The 16,663-nt window shown below is 38.6% G+C and overlaps 1 protein-coding gene across 8 annotated transcripts in view; it reads right to left on the reverse strand.

Moving 5' to 3' along the window:
* Window positions 1–16,663, reverse strand: part of THRB (thyroid hormone receptor beta) — a 244,194-nt gene that overhangs the window by 17,245 nt on the left and 210,286 nt on the right. For 7 of the 8 annotated variants that reach the window (XM_039525184.1, XM_039525185.1, XM_039525186.1 and 4 more), the window contains one exon: window positions 3,323–3,423. In XM_039525184.1, coding sequence (XP_039381118.1) covers window positions 3,323–3,423 — 101 coding nt within the window. Of the gene's footprint in view, window positions 1–3,322; window positions 3,424–15,146; window positions 15,475–16,663 lie in introns of those variants that run through there. The other variant, XM_039525182.1, reaches the window with a different exon arrangement.

Below are 16,663 nucleotides of genomic sequence, written 5' to 3' on the forward strand. Positions count from 1 at the left end.
CCTATGCCTGCCTTTGTAGTCAGGACAAAATGTCACATGTAAGATTATCACCACCAATTGCAGTATGAATTTGGGGCCTGCTGGCATAATTGAGGTAGCTCCACTGACATCAATGATTTACATTAGCTGAGGATCTGATTTCTAAAGTACTCAGATACAGCCTCCTCTCTGAAAGCTAAGGACCTGAATCTGCTATCATTAAAGTCAATAGGAGCTTCGCCATTGACAGTATGATCAGGCCCTAAAAGGATATGCAACTACAGTGGGGGCAATCAAGATGGGAGCCTAGCAAGATGTTCAGATCTGCATTTAATTCCAAATCTATCCATAGCCTGAGAACAGTTTGGGCCCACCTCTAGCTATCAAGCACATTATGGACCTAAAAAACCTGAAGCACTGAGTCTCAGAACCCAAGGCAGTTGACTCAATGTCACAGGGCGGGCCTATAAATTATAGTGTAGATGTTCAGGCTTGGACCAGAGCCTCGGCTCTGAGATCCACCCATAACTCAGTTTCCATCCCAAACCCGAAAGTCTACACTGCAATGTTTAGCCCTGCAGCCCAAGACTTCTGAGTCCAAGTCAGCTGACCTGGACCAGCCGTGGTCATGCCGTGGATCTTTTATTGCTGTGCATACATACCCTAAGGCCCTGACTCTGCAAAGACCTGCACATGTGCTTAATTTTTTTGTACAGTGGGTAAAATTCAGCGGAGTCAGGATTTCACCCAATGAGTAGCCTTTTGGGTGTAACATCACAAGGAAAAAGGTGCGTTCTTAACTCAAGTTAACTAACTCTAAGTAAAATCCTAGCAAAGACAAGGCAGTTTGTAGCATTCACATGAGTTAACAGGTTGAGTTAAAGTTATGGGGGAGCCTAGCCTTTAACTCAACCCGTTAACTCATGTGAACACTAAAAACTGCCTTGTCTCCATAGAATTTTACTTCAAGTTAGTTAACTCAAGTTAGCTAGCTTGAGTTAAGAACACACCTTTTTTTCCCTAGTGAAGATCAGGCTTTTGAAGTCAATGGAACTCTTCACAGTGCATAACATTACACATGCGTGGAAGCCTTTCCAGCATCAGGGTCTGTGGGCATGAGCCAAAGCCCACTGATGTCAATGGAAAGGCTTCCACTGTCTTCTTTGGGCTTGGAATCAGACCCCAAAACAAAATAACTGGTTTTGAACACATTCTCAATCCCATAATGAATGCACATTTTAATATGAAGAGGGAGCCTGAATCTCTTCTTACTTATGCTGGTTTTGCTCTGGTGTAGCTCCATTGACTTAAGTGAAGCTACTCTTTCATTACAGTGGTATAAGTGAAGAGGGATGGAGGCCAAAGAGATAGAAAGCAGCTCTGCAGATCAGCATACATTGGAACTCTGGGTAATTATGGTTAAAGGAGGAGACGGTATATGATCCCTGGGGAGCCCTAGAATGTATTGCTAAGGTTTAGCTTCCCCAAACGCTTCTTGTCCTTAATGTGGCTTTGGCTTTATAATTTTTAACATTCTTACCTAAATAAGCTACTCAGATTCTGGTTTTTGATCCATCCCCTTTGCACTGCTCAGAAACTTTTAGTTAAAAAAAACATTCCCATCAGCTCTAGAGGATGCAAACACCAGTCACAGTCTAGCCTGTTCTTCAATGTTGGTGTTTTTTATTCTACCTATTCTTTACAATATATGTGTAGATTGATACAGATAACTAGTTACACACACAGCCAAATTTTTCCCCTTTCGGATGTGTGGGTCTTCTCTTGACTTCACTGGGAGTTGCTAACACACATACCAGAGGGCTGAATAGGGCCAAAGAACACATTACATTATAAGGCTATGGCTATACTAGAGAGTTTACAGCGGCATAGCTGGATTAAGTTGTGCCCTATTTTGTATTCTGGGTTTAGGGGAAGTGAGTATGTAAGAATCATTAGTTCAGTCCAGCAAACTTTTCCAAAAAATTTTTTTAACACCCCCATCCCCAGCGTATGCTACCACAAACCTACTAGATATAGGTTCTTGTCTTCTTATAAATAAGGCTGGGCAATGTTGCAGAATTTAAGAAATGATTTCAACATGAGTGTTAATGTTTTATCCTACTACTCTTGAATTCAGCTGGTATTGCTTGTAACCTGCTGGATTTTTTTTTGTTCAATAGAAAGATTTTAAAAGTATATTGTGCAGAGACTTTGGGAAAACAATGATGTTAGCAACACAGTATGTGTGATAAGATTGAATGGACAGACCTTGCTCTCAGTACAGAATGGGTACTATGAGCAATTGTTGTTGGTTTGTGGAAATTAACACACATGCTATTCTTGATCAGGTAATTACTAATTTGAATGGTGTTAAAATACAAAATGTTAATAAAATATGCATCTGTCTATCTATCTATCCACCTGTCGGCACACATGTGACCCTAGAGTTCAGATCCAAATACTCTACATTTTTGGGGAAATAAAGATCTGCATCTGATTCCTGTAATTCACCCATCTCTTTGTATGACACCAGAGTGTGTACTGTGTGGTCCTGTCTTCTTAAAATGCCTCCTTTTCTGCAGGAAGGGAATATCTTGTTTACAGGATCTCAGTGTTATTCAATTGAATTCACTGCAGCAAAGGAATTCTTTTAAAAGGACATGCCTGTACCATGCAGTTTTTTACATTTGTTTGTCTGAAACAATCTCTGTCTTCATTTAAAACAAACAAACAATTGTTCATATAATTTTATAAATACAGTTCATGGTTTAAAGTATATATCATTAGTCATGATATAGAAGGAAAAATAGTAAAAGAAAAAAAGCATCATGTATTAGTGGCAATAGATTCTAAAATACAGTACTTCATGTTGTGTTTGCAAGTGCCTGTGTGGTTTTTTTTTTAAACAATAATTATCAGAGACACAGGAATAGTGGCACTTGTCAAAAATAATTCATACCAACAGATGAGGTTCTTTCCTGGTGTGATTTAGCACAGCTCCATTGAAGCCAATGGAAGTATATTGCTTTGCAACAGGTAAGAATCTAGTCAAACATATTTTTAAAAATAGAAAACAGACTCCTAAAATTTAAGCTAGAAAAATATAATTGTATTGTCCTCTTTTCAGTTGTGAACTGTCTGCAAAAATACACCATATACATGATGCATATAAGAATCAGTAACATAACCAGTCACATGGATTATTATGTGTAAGAAAGGTTCTTGTTCTCTCCTAATCTGCCTTTATATTTTATGTGACAGCCAAGTACAGTAGCTTTTATGTGACTGGAACATGAACTGGAGTGCCATTTCCAGGTCCCAACTTCCCACCCTGGCTATTTACCTTGCATCCTTCACAAGTGATGCAGCGATAATGATACCCGGTGGCTTTGTCACCACATACTACACATAGCTCGTCCTTGTCTAAGTAACTGGGTATGTATCCTGTAAAGGAAAAGAGAAAGTGGCATGAAAACAATAAAATAATGCAGATCTTCTCTGCCTAGTCCCTACTTCTGACTTTTCATAGCAACTGATTGACACTCCTGGTTAAAAAAGTTACACTAGAAATGTGACAGAAACATATAAAAATAATCTACAATTTTCAAAACTGCTGTTTCAGTATCTACTTGTAACACAAGTCTACAGAGGCAAGTCAGCAACTTGTTCTTGGAATGAAGAAAATATTATTTGATACAAGTAAATAGAGCATGTTTCACTTTTCAACTCAAAGTCTTAGGTAGGAAAAAATAAATGCAAGAAATACAACAATATTTATTTTTTCTCTGTTTTGTTCTGTGTGATCTGATATGCTTGTAGCATGAAGTAAGATAGTTCCAGGTTACTTAAAAGACTCAATATCCTATCAATCAGAAATGTTTATTTACATTGTATTCCTTTCCAACTATTTTTGTAGGCATGATTCAGCATATAACCAAAATTATATCAATCCTACTTTACATAGGTGTGTATTACTGTAACTTATTTAGTGTAGGTGGAATTTAAAACAGAACAGTTACTCTCTTCGTGAGAATCAAATATGGGTGTGTGTATCTCTCTATGAGTGGGAGAATGACACATTTTTTTCTCATTCATGTGATTTACCATACATCCAACACCTGAAATTAACATGGATATTATTAAGTAAAACAGTTGCATTGATTGGTTCTTTTTCCATAACAACAAATTAGATTTTAGTTTTATAGAAGTATTTAAAGAATTTAAAATTAATTTTAAAAACAACACAAAACATAATTCTAAAGGTAACAAAAATATATTTTTAAACTAGGGAGAAATTTAAAACCAAAGTCAACTATAAGATAACTAGAACAAAAGTTTTGTTCAAACAATTTAGAATTAATGGAATTCAAAATGTGTTTATTTAGAAAGGTCTCTGCATAAGGATAATCCCAGGCAGGGATTTCCAGGAGAGATTCACTTTGTGGGAGCAATGGAAAATTGTAATGATTTACACATGACTCTAAAAGAATTATTAAAACAAAACAAAAACAAATACAAAACATATTGAACTTATATACATAATATATAGAGACAAAACAAGGGATGGATTTGGCTGTGCAAAGGGTTTGCAGTACCCAAACAAAATAAGGTTTTTATCCGCATCCATTTTATCCAAGCCTGCAAAATTCAGGGAGGTGGAGGGGGGATTAGACGAAGGTTTTCAGTTTTGTATTGTTGATAGGGATACTGTATAGCAGTGGTTCTCTACCTTTTTTCAGACCCCTAAAAATTTCAAATGGAGGTATGGACCCCTTTTGAAATCTTAGACATAATCTGCAGAGGCCCTGGACCTCAGATTGAAAACCACTGTTCTATGTTAATGGCAACTGCTCATGGACCCCTTAGACATAGTCTGCGGACTCCCACGGTCTGCAGACCACAAGCTGAAAATCACTGCTGTATAGGATCCCAGATGAAGAGTCCCTGAGAGAGAAGATACTAGTGCCACCTATAGGGGAAAAGGAGAACCTGAACAGAACGTTTACTAGTTTACCAATGCCTGGTATTGAAGTGGTTGCTCTGGTTTTTAGAAGGCAGGATTGTTATTTCTTATGCAAAGCTTTGTAACTATATCTTTTAAAAAATCTTTCCTGCACTGGGCATTTTTAAGGCTGGATTGTTACCAAAACTAGTCAATAAAACTGAAAAACAAATGCAATTAGAGGGACTCTTTTGGATGGAGACTTCTGTAAACATGATCCTTCCACTTGTTTGTTGAGCCTTTTTGTGGTGTTTTGTCTTATACTAGACTGTAAGCACTTCGAGGCAGGGGCTGTGTCACTTTGTGTGTTCATACAGCACTCAGGGTATGGCTACATAGCCACCAGGAGGTGTAATTCCCAGAGTGGGTAAACAGACACGTGCTAGTTCTGCTCGAGCTAGTGCACTAAAAATAACAGTGTGGCCATGGTGGCCTGAATCATCGCCTGTGCCGCCACAGCCACACTGATATGTAGGCGCTAGCATGTTTATGTCTACCCAGGCTGGGATTTAGTCCTTCCAGCTGCTGTGTGGCGGTACCCTCAGACCAATAGGGCCCCAAACCTGAGTGGGGACTCAGCAGACCACCACAATGCAAATAATAAATAACAATAATCATAAAAACAATAGAAGGCAGCTACTGGGGCTATGCTACAAGGTGGACTGCTGCTGGTTTCTTGTGCCTAACGCATCAGAGAGGCAAGCCCTAGAAGTAGAAAAATGAACTAGAAACTGAAACTGCTCTTTGACAGACGATTTTAGAAAAATCAGACGGGATCTGTCCTGAGAAGAATGGGATCAGACTGGGAAGTAGGACTAAAGCAAAGGCCTATTGAGTTGAGATCGACCAAATGAGGGTGTTTGAGAGTTTCTAGCCAACCCCTGGGCAACTTGGGGGTTACTGATGTGTCACTTGGAGTATGGAATTTGGGGAAGTTACCAAGATCTTATATTAGCAAGAAACTACTGAAAGTAAAAGGTCCCAAGGGACCTAGTAAGTTGCCAAGTATTTAGGTTTAGGCCATCATTCTCACCGTGTCCAAGCTGCACACACAGAGCTCATCACAGCTTCTTGATCTCTGGCTGCCTGCCCCAGAGAAGGAAGGAGCAGCTGGGGGCCCATTCTAATTTACACCACAGACGCCTAATGGACCTTCTGCCAGTGAAGGATTAAAAATAGTGGAACTCTGCTCCACCACTTCTCCTCCCACTCACACCTGCCTCCACATACATCATGGTGGGCTAGACCAAGAGGCAGCCGAGCTGGCGGAGAGTTCCCCTCTGCGAGGCTACTTGCTTGAAATTGCTTCTTAGATAAATGTAAATATTAGGGCAGATATGCGACCATTCTTGTTATCCTCCTCTGCCTTGGAAGTCCCACTTTTAAGGATCATAGCAAACTTTTTTCTACATGGCAAGAAGGCAAATGAACTTCAAGCCCACGGCCCTAAAGACACACTCCAGTTAGAAAATAAAAATGGCATTATTGAATGTGAGAACAGTCCAAAGTAAGATGGGTTGTTTGTACCCAATATTAAGTTTTCATTGTACTGATCTTACACATATATAACCAGACTCTACGATGTGCTAAGTGCCCTTTACTCCCATTGATTTAAAATGTGAAATGGGGTGCTCAGAACTTTGCAGGATTATGCTCCTCGTCTACAATTCTGCAGTTAGGAGTGGTACTGCTCTTCTGCTAAGTCAATGAGAAACACTGGCAGAGAATTCTTATCGCAGGCACTTGTGTGATTAAACTTTTGGAGAAGTGAACGTGATAAACTCTCTTTTTTATATTTCTGCCCCAAATCTTTGTATTTACAAAATCTGAGAATCATATTCATTTTCTTATTTGTTTTTTTAACCTTTCTCCCAGAAACTTATTGGGCCACCAGGTACTGGGGAGGAAGAAATAGGGCCCTGGGCAGTGTTTAAAAAAATCCACATGCTCCAAGTAGGCAGGAATCTGGCCAAAGGGAACAAGGGGACCTACTTAATGAATTCCTATAAATCTCAGCTTTTATTACAAAAATACGGTTCTAGCCATTATCATTGTGACGATAACCTTCCAACTGTGATCTGAGCATAAATCAGTGAAGCGTTGTCTTCCGACGGCAGCCCCCCTGCTTTTTGCTATTGCTTATAGCTGGATCAAGCAGCAGGAGAGAAAAATTAATTGCTGCTACTCTAAATCTGTCAAGCAGCATAGAAATTATGCATTACTGCACAGTGCTGCTGCTTGGGAGAACTGTGGGCAGCAGTAGAATGGCATTAGATTTATTCCTAGGGAAAAATAACCCAAATAACTTAAACTGAGTTTCAGGAAGGGATAAAGGAGCTGACATCTCTTCCGTTCCCTCCCAGCAGCAGTTGCCAGGAAAGAGACAGAGGAAGGGTAGATGGAGACTTGTCTCTCACTGCGGCAGTAAATTCACATCTCTGGTGAATTTAATAATTTCTGGCTGAAAATATAATTTCCAACGTTGGAGAAGCAGACATCGTCTGGACAGGATTACCCAGGTGTTCTGCCAGCAGCATATCACGGCCAGCGACAAGTCCTCTGTGAGGTTTGCCATCTCTGATCTTGATTATTGTTGCATGCCTTATTCAGAATCTATACTCAACAGTCAAGCTGGAGCCATCCAATACTACCTTGCTAAGAAATTCTTAATGAAAGCAATATCACTGCGAGTTATAATATTAACCAACTTTATTCCCTGGTGATTTCAACCCAGGTGTACTGCAAGCCTCTCAACCTCATCTGACAGACACAGCACGCTGCATACAGCTTGGTGTCTGATCCTCATCATTATCCGTTTATCTATCCAGTACAATTGACATTGTTCATCTTAATTCCCAACTGCAAACCTTTGCTCTGAATGGGAGAACACAAATAAAAGTTAATGACCTTGACCTGTCATAGGTTTGGTATTTCTCTTGCAGTCTAACAGATGACTCCATTGCCTTCCAGACTACCACCTGCCAATCTGACTAATTTTACTCTCTTGGCAAGACTAACTGCTCAGCAGAGTAGTTGCCCTTACCTTAGAGTAACGTGTGTCATAATCCATTATGTGCAATCCTGTCTTCAATCCATAATACCTGAACAAATTGAGTTTTTGCCTATAGCGTCTTTCTACAGGTGTGGCAGGAAAAGTTTACTTCTCATAGGAGTTATCATGGCTATCATCCATAAGAACGGCCATACTGGGTCAGACCAAATGTCCATCTAGCCCAGTATCCTGTCTTCTGACAGTGGCCAATGTAAGGTGCCCCAGAGGGAATGAACAGAGCAGGTAATCATCAAGTGATCCATTCCCTGTCGCTCTTTCTCAGCTTCTGGCAATGCTGAAAGAGAATCAGATCTGTTGATCTATGGAGGATGACCCATGCTGTCATACTTTGTGATCTGTTTTTGAATGCTATATGTGTATAATAATCTGAAGAGCTGACAACTTGCAGCAGCACTCATGGCCCATGGCATTCTTCCAAAGTTGAGGGGAAATGGAACAGATAACAGCTTGCTATTCTTGCCACTCCCTCAAATACAGTTAGGAAAAAGAATAAGGAAAGAAAACTTGTCTACAACCACTCACAAAACCCAGGAGGATCTTATCACCTATGCATCTTGGCCCTGCCCTGCTTTTCAAATATACGTCTATTGGCAGGTGGTCTGTTTCTGCTTACTCAGCTCCATGTGGGCAGAAGTGTCTGTTTTATAGACTATTAGATTGTCCTGCAGCTTTTAATTGCAATGGACTTAATATTATGGGGCTAATCTCACGAGGTGAAGAATATCTCCTGTGAAAGGCCAATTGTCTTCAATGTCCACTTACAGCCATTGGGAGCTCACAGAGCTTTATGCTACATGAAAGGCACTTGGAAACTCATAGGAAGAAAATGCCTCCGACCTCCATAAAATGCCCCTGAACTCTTGCTGGGGAAAAGATATCTGTTCTAAATGTTTCTGTTCTCCAGAGAAATTGGACATCCATTTTTAGAGAGTCAAAGAACAAACTTCAGTTATAATAAAAGTTAAGAACTTCTCAAGTTGTAGGGGCACAGGCCTTCAGGTCTGAGCATCCCACTGTGCTGACAAAAACGTCAGAGGCTTTAATATTAGGCTAGCTAATAAACTGCGGTTCAGAAAAACTCTATGACCACTTTCAGCAACAGAAGAGTGAGATGTGTGACATGGATCTGAAAAAATAATTCCTACGTACCAATAGTTGTTTACTGTTACATTCTTGCTGCTGCAATAGAGCAATCTTAGATTCATTACTTACAAGCAGAAAAACCCATTTTAGCCTTTGCACAGGAAAAGAGATCTGTTTTTAACAATATTAGTATTTTAGTGCATTTTCATTGTATCAATGCGCTACAGCATATGTAGGGCCCTAACAAATTCACAGTCCATGTGCGAAAATTTCATGGTCATAGGATTTAAAAAATCATATATTTCATGATTTCAGCTATTTAAATCTGAAATTTCACAGTGTTATAATTTTAGGGGTCCTGGCCCAAAAAAGAGTTGGGAGGGGTGTCACAGATTTCACAGTTTGTGATGCATTTTTCATGGCCGTGAATTTGGTAGGGCCCTAAGCATATGGTAGGATACACAGACCTATTCTTGCAATCCTTACTTCCCCCACTGGGACGACTTGCATGAGAAAGGGCTTCTCATTAACATAAGTGTTCTGGGACTTGTCCCTACGATAGTACTGACACACACTGCATGTACTGTGAAAATGAAGAAAGAAAATGTATTACTATATTGACCTATTTTGTACTGTATCCAACCTGAAAGGTAAATTTACATTAATGTTCTGATGATTCAATCTGACACTAACATATTGTAACACGTATCAGAGGGGTAGCCGTGTTAGTCTGGTTCTGTAGAAGCAGCAAAGAATCCTGTGGCACCTTATAGACTAACAGAAGTTTTGCAGCATGAGCTTTCGTGGGTGAATACCCACTTCACCCACGAAAGCTCATGCTGCAAAACTTCTGTTAGTCTATAAGGTGCCACAGGATTCTTTGCTGCTTATATTGTAACACCTGACAATTATAAAAAAGTGACCAGAATCAACGAAATGCAGAGAGAGGTTGTGTGTGTGTGCAAATGCAGAGAGAGGCAGAGAGAGAGAGAGTGAGTTTTCCTGGGATAATTTCCAGGGCTGGGAGCCAGGGAAATTGAGTTTTGGGCACTGAATCGTTGTATTACAATAGACATTTTTGTACTTAACCTTTCTGTGCCAAATGTTTCCCATCTGAAAAATGGGGAAAGATACTATGTATTATTATTATTTATCTCCAGTTTTGTGTTTGATCAATTTTGACTGGGCCTCTTCAAAGCTGCCTGTTTTCTCTTCCTCATTTATTCAGAAGTTATCTTTGAGAAAAGTGCTTCATGTTTTGTAAAGCACTGAAGTAGAGAAAATGTTATTAAACAAATTCACACTTCCCTGGACAGCTGATTAGCTTGCTGGCCTGCGTTTTTGACTTTACATTATTCTTTGTCTCGCAGGAGGACTAAACTCTGGTAAGTGACTCTGCAAAGATGCCATTTCAGGGCTCCCTGTTTGTTTTCTTTACAGTGATTCCAACTGTGCTCAGTTTACAAGTAAAGATGTGGCTTTTTTTTTAATACGGGCTAGCCCAAAACTCTTGGGCTGGGCTCAGAACCTTTATCAATAATATCACAGTTTGAGCAAGTGTTCTTGACATGGGGTTGAAAACTGTTTAGCTCTATCTGCACTATCACTTAAACTGCTGCCAGCCTTCGAGCAATTGCATCTGTGGCTAACTATAGATACAGAATGTGCTAGTGTAAATAATGCTAAAAAGTCAAGCCGTGTTCTTTTTGACTTGGGCCTTATTACCAATATTAAGCAGTCTGCATTTGGGACTTAAGTTCAAAATTTCAAAGACACATCTAAGTGACTTGGGAGTCTATGTCCTATTTTCAGAAGTGACTTAGGAGCCTAAGTTTCACTGCTTCAGTGAATGAAACAGCAACCTAAAGTCACTTAGTTAACAATTTTGCTGGTGATGTGCAAGGTAAATGTAGAATCCCTTTTTCTCTCCCATAGCTCTTTTGGCTCAGCTGGGTAACAGTGGTAAAAGGTAGTCAAAACTTTTTTTTGTCACTGCAAAAAATCAAGCAGTTATGACTCCAAATGCACCCTGATCTGTTCAGTTGCAAAAATGCCCCTTTTCTCATCACAATCATCTCTAAATTACTCACTCGAGCCAGGAATACCTATTTTTTGTAAGCCCTGAAAATGACAGCTAAGTGCAGGCAGTTGTTTTCTTGCAAAGGCCAGAGATGACAAAATGATCAGTCTCTATTTACTGTTTTGTTAATTGTGTGTGTATTAATTAATTAATTATATTATATTGCTCTTTTAAGGAGACAGTTTGACAAACTATTGTCTACTTCACATTGTCTTGGTGATTCAGAAAATAACCTAATGACTTTCACACTGTTAGGAACTCAGTTTGGACTAATTAATTGGTATACTGTGACAACTATACTGTATGCACTCTTAGCTGCAGGCAAATTGGCAGAAAAGGTATAAAGAGATAAGAATAATACTTTAAAAATACACAGCACCTCTGATCCCACAATATTAAAGAGTTTTGCAAATGTGGACATTAACCTCGTTGTAAAGATGGGGAAACTGAGACACAGATAGGTTGAATGTTTTGTCACCATCTGACCTTGGACTCAGAGAGTCCCAGCTTACAAATCTTTATTGATGTGCATATTTTTTACTCACACAGGGTGAAATTTACTCCACCTGCATAAAGTCTGAGGGTGAAACCCTGGCCCCATTGAAAATAATGGGAGTTTTGCCACCAATATCTCTGATGCCAGGATTTCACCCAAGTACATGGGCTTTATGCAGCTGGGGAGGTGAAATCCAACCCCAAACCTAGGTTCAGGGAGGGAGCTGTTCTGCAGTCCCATCCCGTTTCAGCCTACAGGAGGGAATAGCATACACAGTTCCGTCACACCAGTGTCATGGGATACTGGGGCTTCTGGACTTCTATAAACAGATTTTCTATAGCCCCTCAACTGGCTCATCCCTACCTGCCCCCATGCATTTCTCCTCACTGGCCTGTGCAAGGCTGGTGCAGAGATGGTACATGGACACCCCGTCTAGGAATTCATCTGCCTGACAGCCATGTAGCCCCTATGCAAGGCTTAAATGGTAAAGAAGACCTTATGTTGGCCCCCTTCATCAGGCTGTACTAAGGCTGAAGTTCATGGAACAGAAAACTTGATATCAGCTGACTGGTGTTTTATTCTGCAAAGCTTTACTTTATGTGAGCAGTCCATTGAAATCAGGGAAACTACAGTGAATACAGTCTTGTAGGTTCAGGCCCTTTTGGGAAGAGCACTCAGCTCTCTGCTCTAATGGCTACAAATAGCTACGTCAGACAGAAGCAGAGCAAGTTATTCCTCTGGGCCTGTTACATCGGGCCGTGGCCTCTAAGCACAACCAACATACAAATAATAAATTCTCATAATAATGTGCTGCCATCTTTCAATAACGTGCAGTACAGCACAGAAGTTACTGACTGCCACAAAAACTAGGAAGCAGACACCACCCAACTGCCCCTGATTTTCAGGAACTGACACAATTTTTCCTTAATATTCAGGTGTCTCATCAAGGATTATGATTTAAAACAGACAATAATGAGATTGCTAGTGTGCAATGATAGCTAGGAGTAGGATAAGGTGTTTTCTGATGTTGTAGATCATTTGGCTTAATTTTCTAAGAACTTATTATTCTCCTTTAGTAACTATCCCTCATGTTACATGGGCCTTTTGTTCTTGATTTTTATTAGTGAGTTCCTCAATTTCTCCATGAGGGGTTGAGAGGTAAGGAAGGCAGTAAGGTCCCATTTATTAACATTGGCTTCCTTTAGCATCTGAAAGATTTGAATTTTTTTTTATCTTTTAATAGGGAATAAACCGAAGACTAAAAGTTTAGACAACTTTATTACTGGAGAATACACAGTGACCAGCTTGAACATTATTGAGACTAACAGGAATTTCATGGAACTAACAGAAAGCTCAGTTGCAACGATAAGGACTGCTCCAGGACACCTGCCTGGAGTCTTAATTTTGCCTTAATGAGCTATTACTAAGGCTTCACTAACAAACAAAAAAATCAATTTTGGATCAATACAGACACACACGTCCTGTGCAGTGCCTTCTGTTGTCAGGACAGGATTAACAGATGTGTTAACTTTATGACAGTTTGGTTGAAAGCATCACATAAAAAAGAAATACGAACATGCCTGCAACTTCTTAGATTTCTTCTGTTTGGCAAACATAGCGTTTGACTAGGTTTTATATTTTATTGCTGTCCACGGAGATCAAGGTTTAAAGAATCCATAAAAACTGTGCATGTTCTCTGTACATGATCAATGTGCAACAGGCACCAACATTTAAGTGTGATTGAGAGCCTGTTCCCAATGAAAATCTATGAGACTTCTGATGAAATTGGTGCAATATATTGCAAACACTGAACAGGGAGTTTTAAAAAATGATTACACTATATTCGGAAATTAAGACCTACCAACAGGTAGGAATATTGTTAATGGATTACTAAAAATATCACGTCTATGTGCTAAAACAACTTGTTTTAAGCCTTGAGATAGATAATTATTACTTAGGATCCTTTAACATAGTAAAATGACACATGCAGTGGCAAATCCCTATTTTATATGATAAATTCATCATGACCGGTATCTTACTGCCAAAGATAAAGATATGAACAAAGTCTACAACAAAGTTACAAATGTATCACTTAAAACCACCTAGTTTAAAAGACCTTTAAAATGTTACAAGTAGAAAAACATGCACTATTTAATTTTTAATATGATCACGTTCTCTGGGTTTTCTTTTCCTAGATTTGGATTAGTTTTTAGACAAATGCCTTTATCATCATGAAATACTATGCTGTTTGAAATACAGTACAGAGATATTTTTTCTACTGAAGTTACAGATTTATTGCACCAAGTTCTAATGAATATTTCCTATAGGGTTTTCAGTGTTCCTAATAATATTAAACAGACTACTTTTGGTTACAGAGCCACTTTAAAATAGCAAATAGTGTCTGTTCCCTAGCTAGTTACATCAGATTCACTAGGTTTTTGATTAATTGCACACTGGTCTTAACAACTAAAGGGCACCATCTTGATACAAATGATATTGCCCTTATATTCTTTAATTAGGCTAAGTGAAATATATCTTAATGCAGATATATAATGTATATTTATAAAATGCCTGCATCAAGTTTTAAGCTAGTTTCAAATAGAATGCATAATGTTAAATTATTTGCACACAGTTGCTAATATTCTGGGTTCTTTTTGAAAAATTATACCTATTTTATCCATTTAAAAACAACAGGGGAAATTCTATAAAGGAATGTTATGGAAAATTTAAAAATGAACTGTGATTTAACCCGACGGGGAATGGATATTACAATTGGAATATATTCTACAAACATTTTGATTAGATCAACTTTTTAGAGGAGAAAATAAAGTGTCATTATTGCATTATCTTTTATTCTTGAATTTCCAGTTTCACTGCCTTAAATAATTAGAAACTATATGCTTTTCAGCTTTTCATTTTAAGCACATCAGTTATATTACATTAAATCATTTATTTTTTAATGAACATTTACAGTTCTATTTTTAACAAATTCTGTTTGATAAGGAGCTACTTAGCAATTAAACACTATTTACATTTAATGATGTCAAGGACAAACAAAAATTATTTTTATATAACCAGAAAATATGAAGCACATCCAAACTGAAGGACACACAGTGAACACATCTTGCAAGGGAAACTTTCTCATTCAGTCTGATGAAATACAGTAAATGAACGTAACGAACATGCAATATGCAGAACTAGCGATATATTTGAAAATGGCTTTTACAGATTAAGAAAAAAGTGCTTGGAAATCCTCATCATTCACAGAAAATCTTTCAATCACCTAGCAACCTGCTGCTGCTTTCAATTTTGAACAGGCAGCCTTCACATTCAAAGATGTATCTGAGCAAACTGATGCAACTGCAAGTTTAAAGCAAAACAAAAAAACAAAAACAGATCTTTTTGTGTGGTTATGTAAATAAATTGCCCCTACCTTTCTTCTGAGAGTACGATGGCGACTGCACTTGAGAAAAAGTAGATTTTTCTTCTGTGAAATATTCAGGTTGGTTGTACTGATTCAGGGCCATGTCCATGTCAGAGTACTCGCTTTTAAACACGTTTCCAGGGTAACTACAGGTATATGGCTGATTCACCGCCCAGGCCTGTTCCATATATATGTTGTTATTGTGCAGGACCTGAGCTTCACAACTGCTGTAACCCTGACTATCTTCAATATATGTGCAATAATCGGTAGACTGCATGTAGCAATTGCTACCAGCAGCAGGATGCACTTCATATATTTCTTGCATACAGTAGTTCATTTTGTTATCTGATCTCAGCTTCTACTTTACATATACACACACACACACATGCATGCACACACAGACATGCATACACATGGAATGCGAAAGGAGAAATGAATAAACAACGCCAACAAAATCGATTGCAAAACAGCGCGTTTTACTTTGGAGCAGCACCTTATGTGCTAAAATCCTATTTATATTGGGATGGCTTGTGAGCTCCCCTGCCAATCAAACATATTGGGAAGCAGATTTATGACAGTCAAAGGTCTTAATCTGTGACTGTAATTCCTGGGGAAGATGGCAGACAGGTAGCAATGACCACCAGACAAAGAAGGCTATGGCCAGACAACCCTCCCAACTGTTTGTTAGAAATAATCGTTTATAAACCATTTCAGCCCCCTCCAATATGATTAGACAATGATTACTAAGGCAAGGACAGTTATGTCACTATAGTTGTCAATTTAAGTGTGAAGCATTATAAAGACCTCCTAAGAACTCCCAGAGGGGATATGCTGAAAATCCTAAAATCAATAATCCTGTTTTTCAGCATTAACCCATAGAAAATCCAATAGTGCTGTGGTGTTGACCCAAACATTAGTCTAATTTTACAAATTTTAGCATCTTAATCTGTCATCAGCTTTATTGATTTTGTTTTACAGAATTATCTGCATGAACCTCCCATGCCTCACACACATACATGAACTCCCCGCTGCTTATTAATGCATTTACAGGAAAGCAGCTTTTTAAAACTTCAGCGATTTTGGTAGGTAATTTCTATTGAGTTCAACAGGTGGGAAACTTCAAAATAATTTGTCTTGATCAGGAAATAGGATACTGCTTAAAAAGCTAATTGGTTTGCCATTACATTTCATTCATCTTGTTTGCATGTTTCAGTAACGAAGTACTGAATTTATATTTGATCGCAAATAAAGCATGATTACAGGTTTTCCCCAGTCATTTTATATACTCACTCAAGCTATCAACATATAACACCATTAATTCAGAAACAGAGTTACTATATGACCTTATAACAATTCACCACTTCAAACGCTAGTACTACTACACCCATTTTAATCTAATCTCCCCCCCTTTTTTTGTCTTTACACCAAAAATAATTTCTATTGTGTCTATTTTCCCCTAGACAAATAATTTTCCTTCAGTGGCATGCTACAATATGGCAAGATGTTTGTGAGAACAGTAGCACGAT

The sequence above is a fragment of the Mauremys reevesii genome, linkage group 2 (genome assembly GCF_016161935.1).
Source record: "Mauremys reevesii isolate NIE-2019 linkage group 2, ASM1616193v1, whole genome shotgun sequence".
NCBI lineage: Eukaryota > Metazoa > Chordata > Testudines > Geoemydidae > Mauremys > Mauremys reevesii.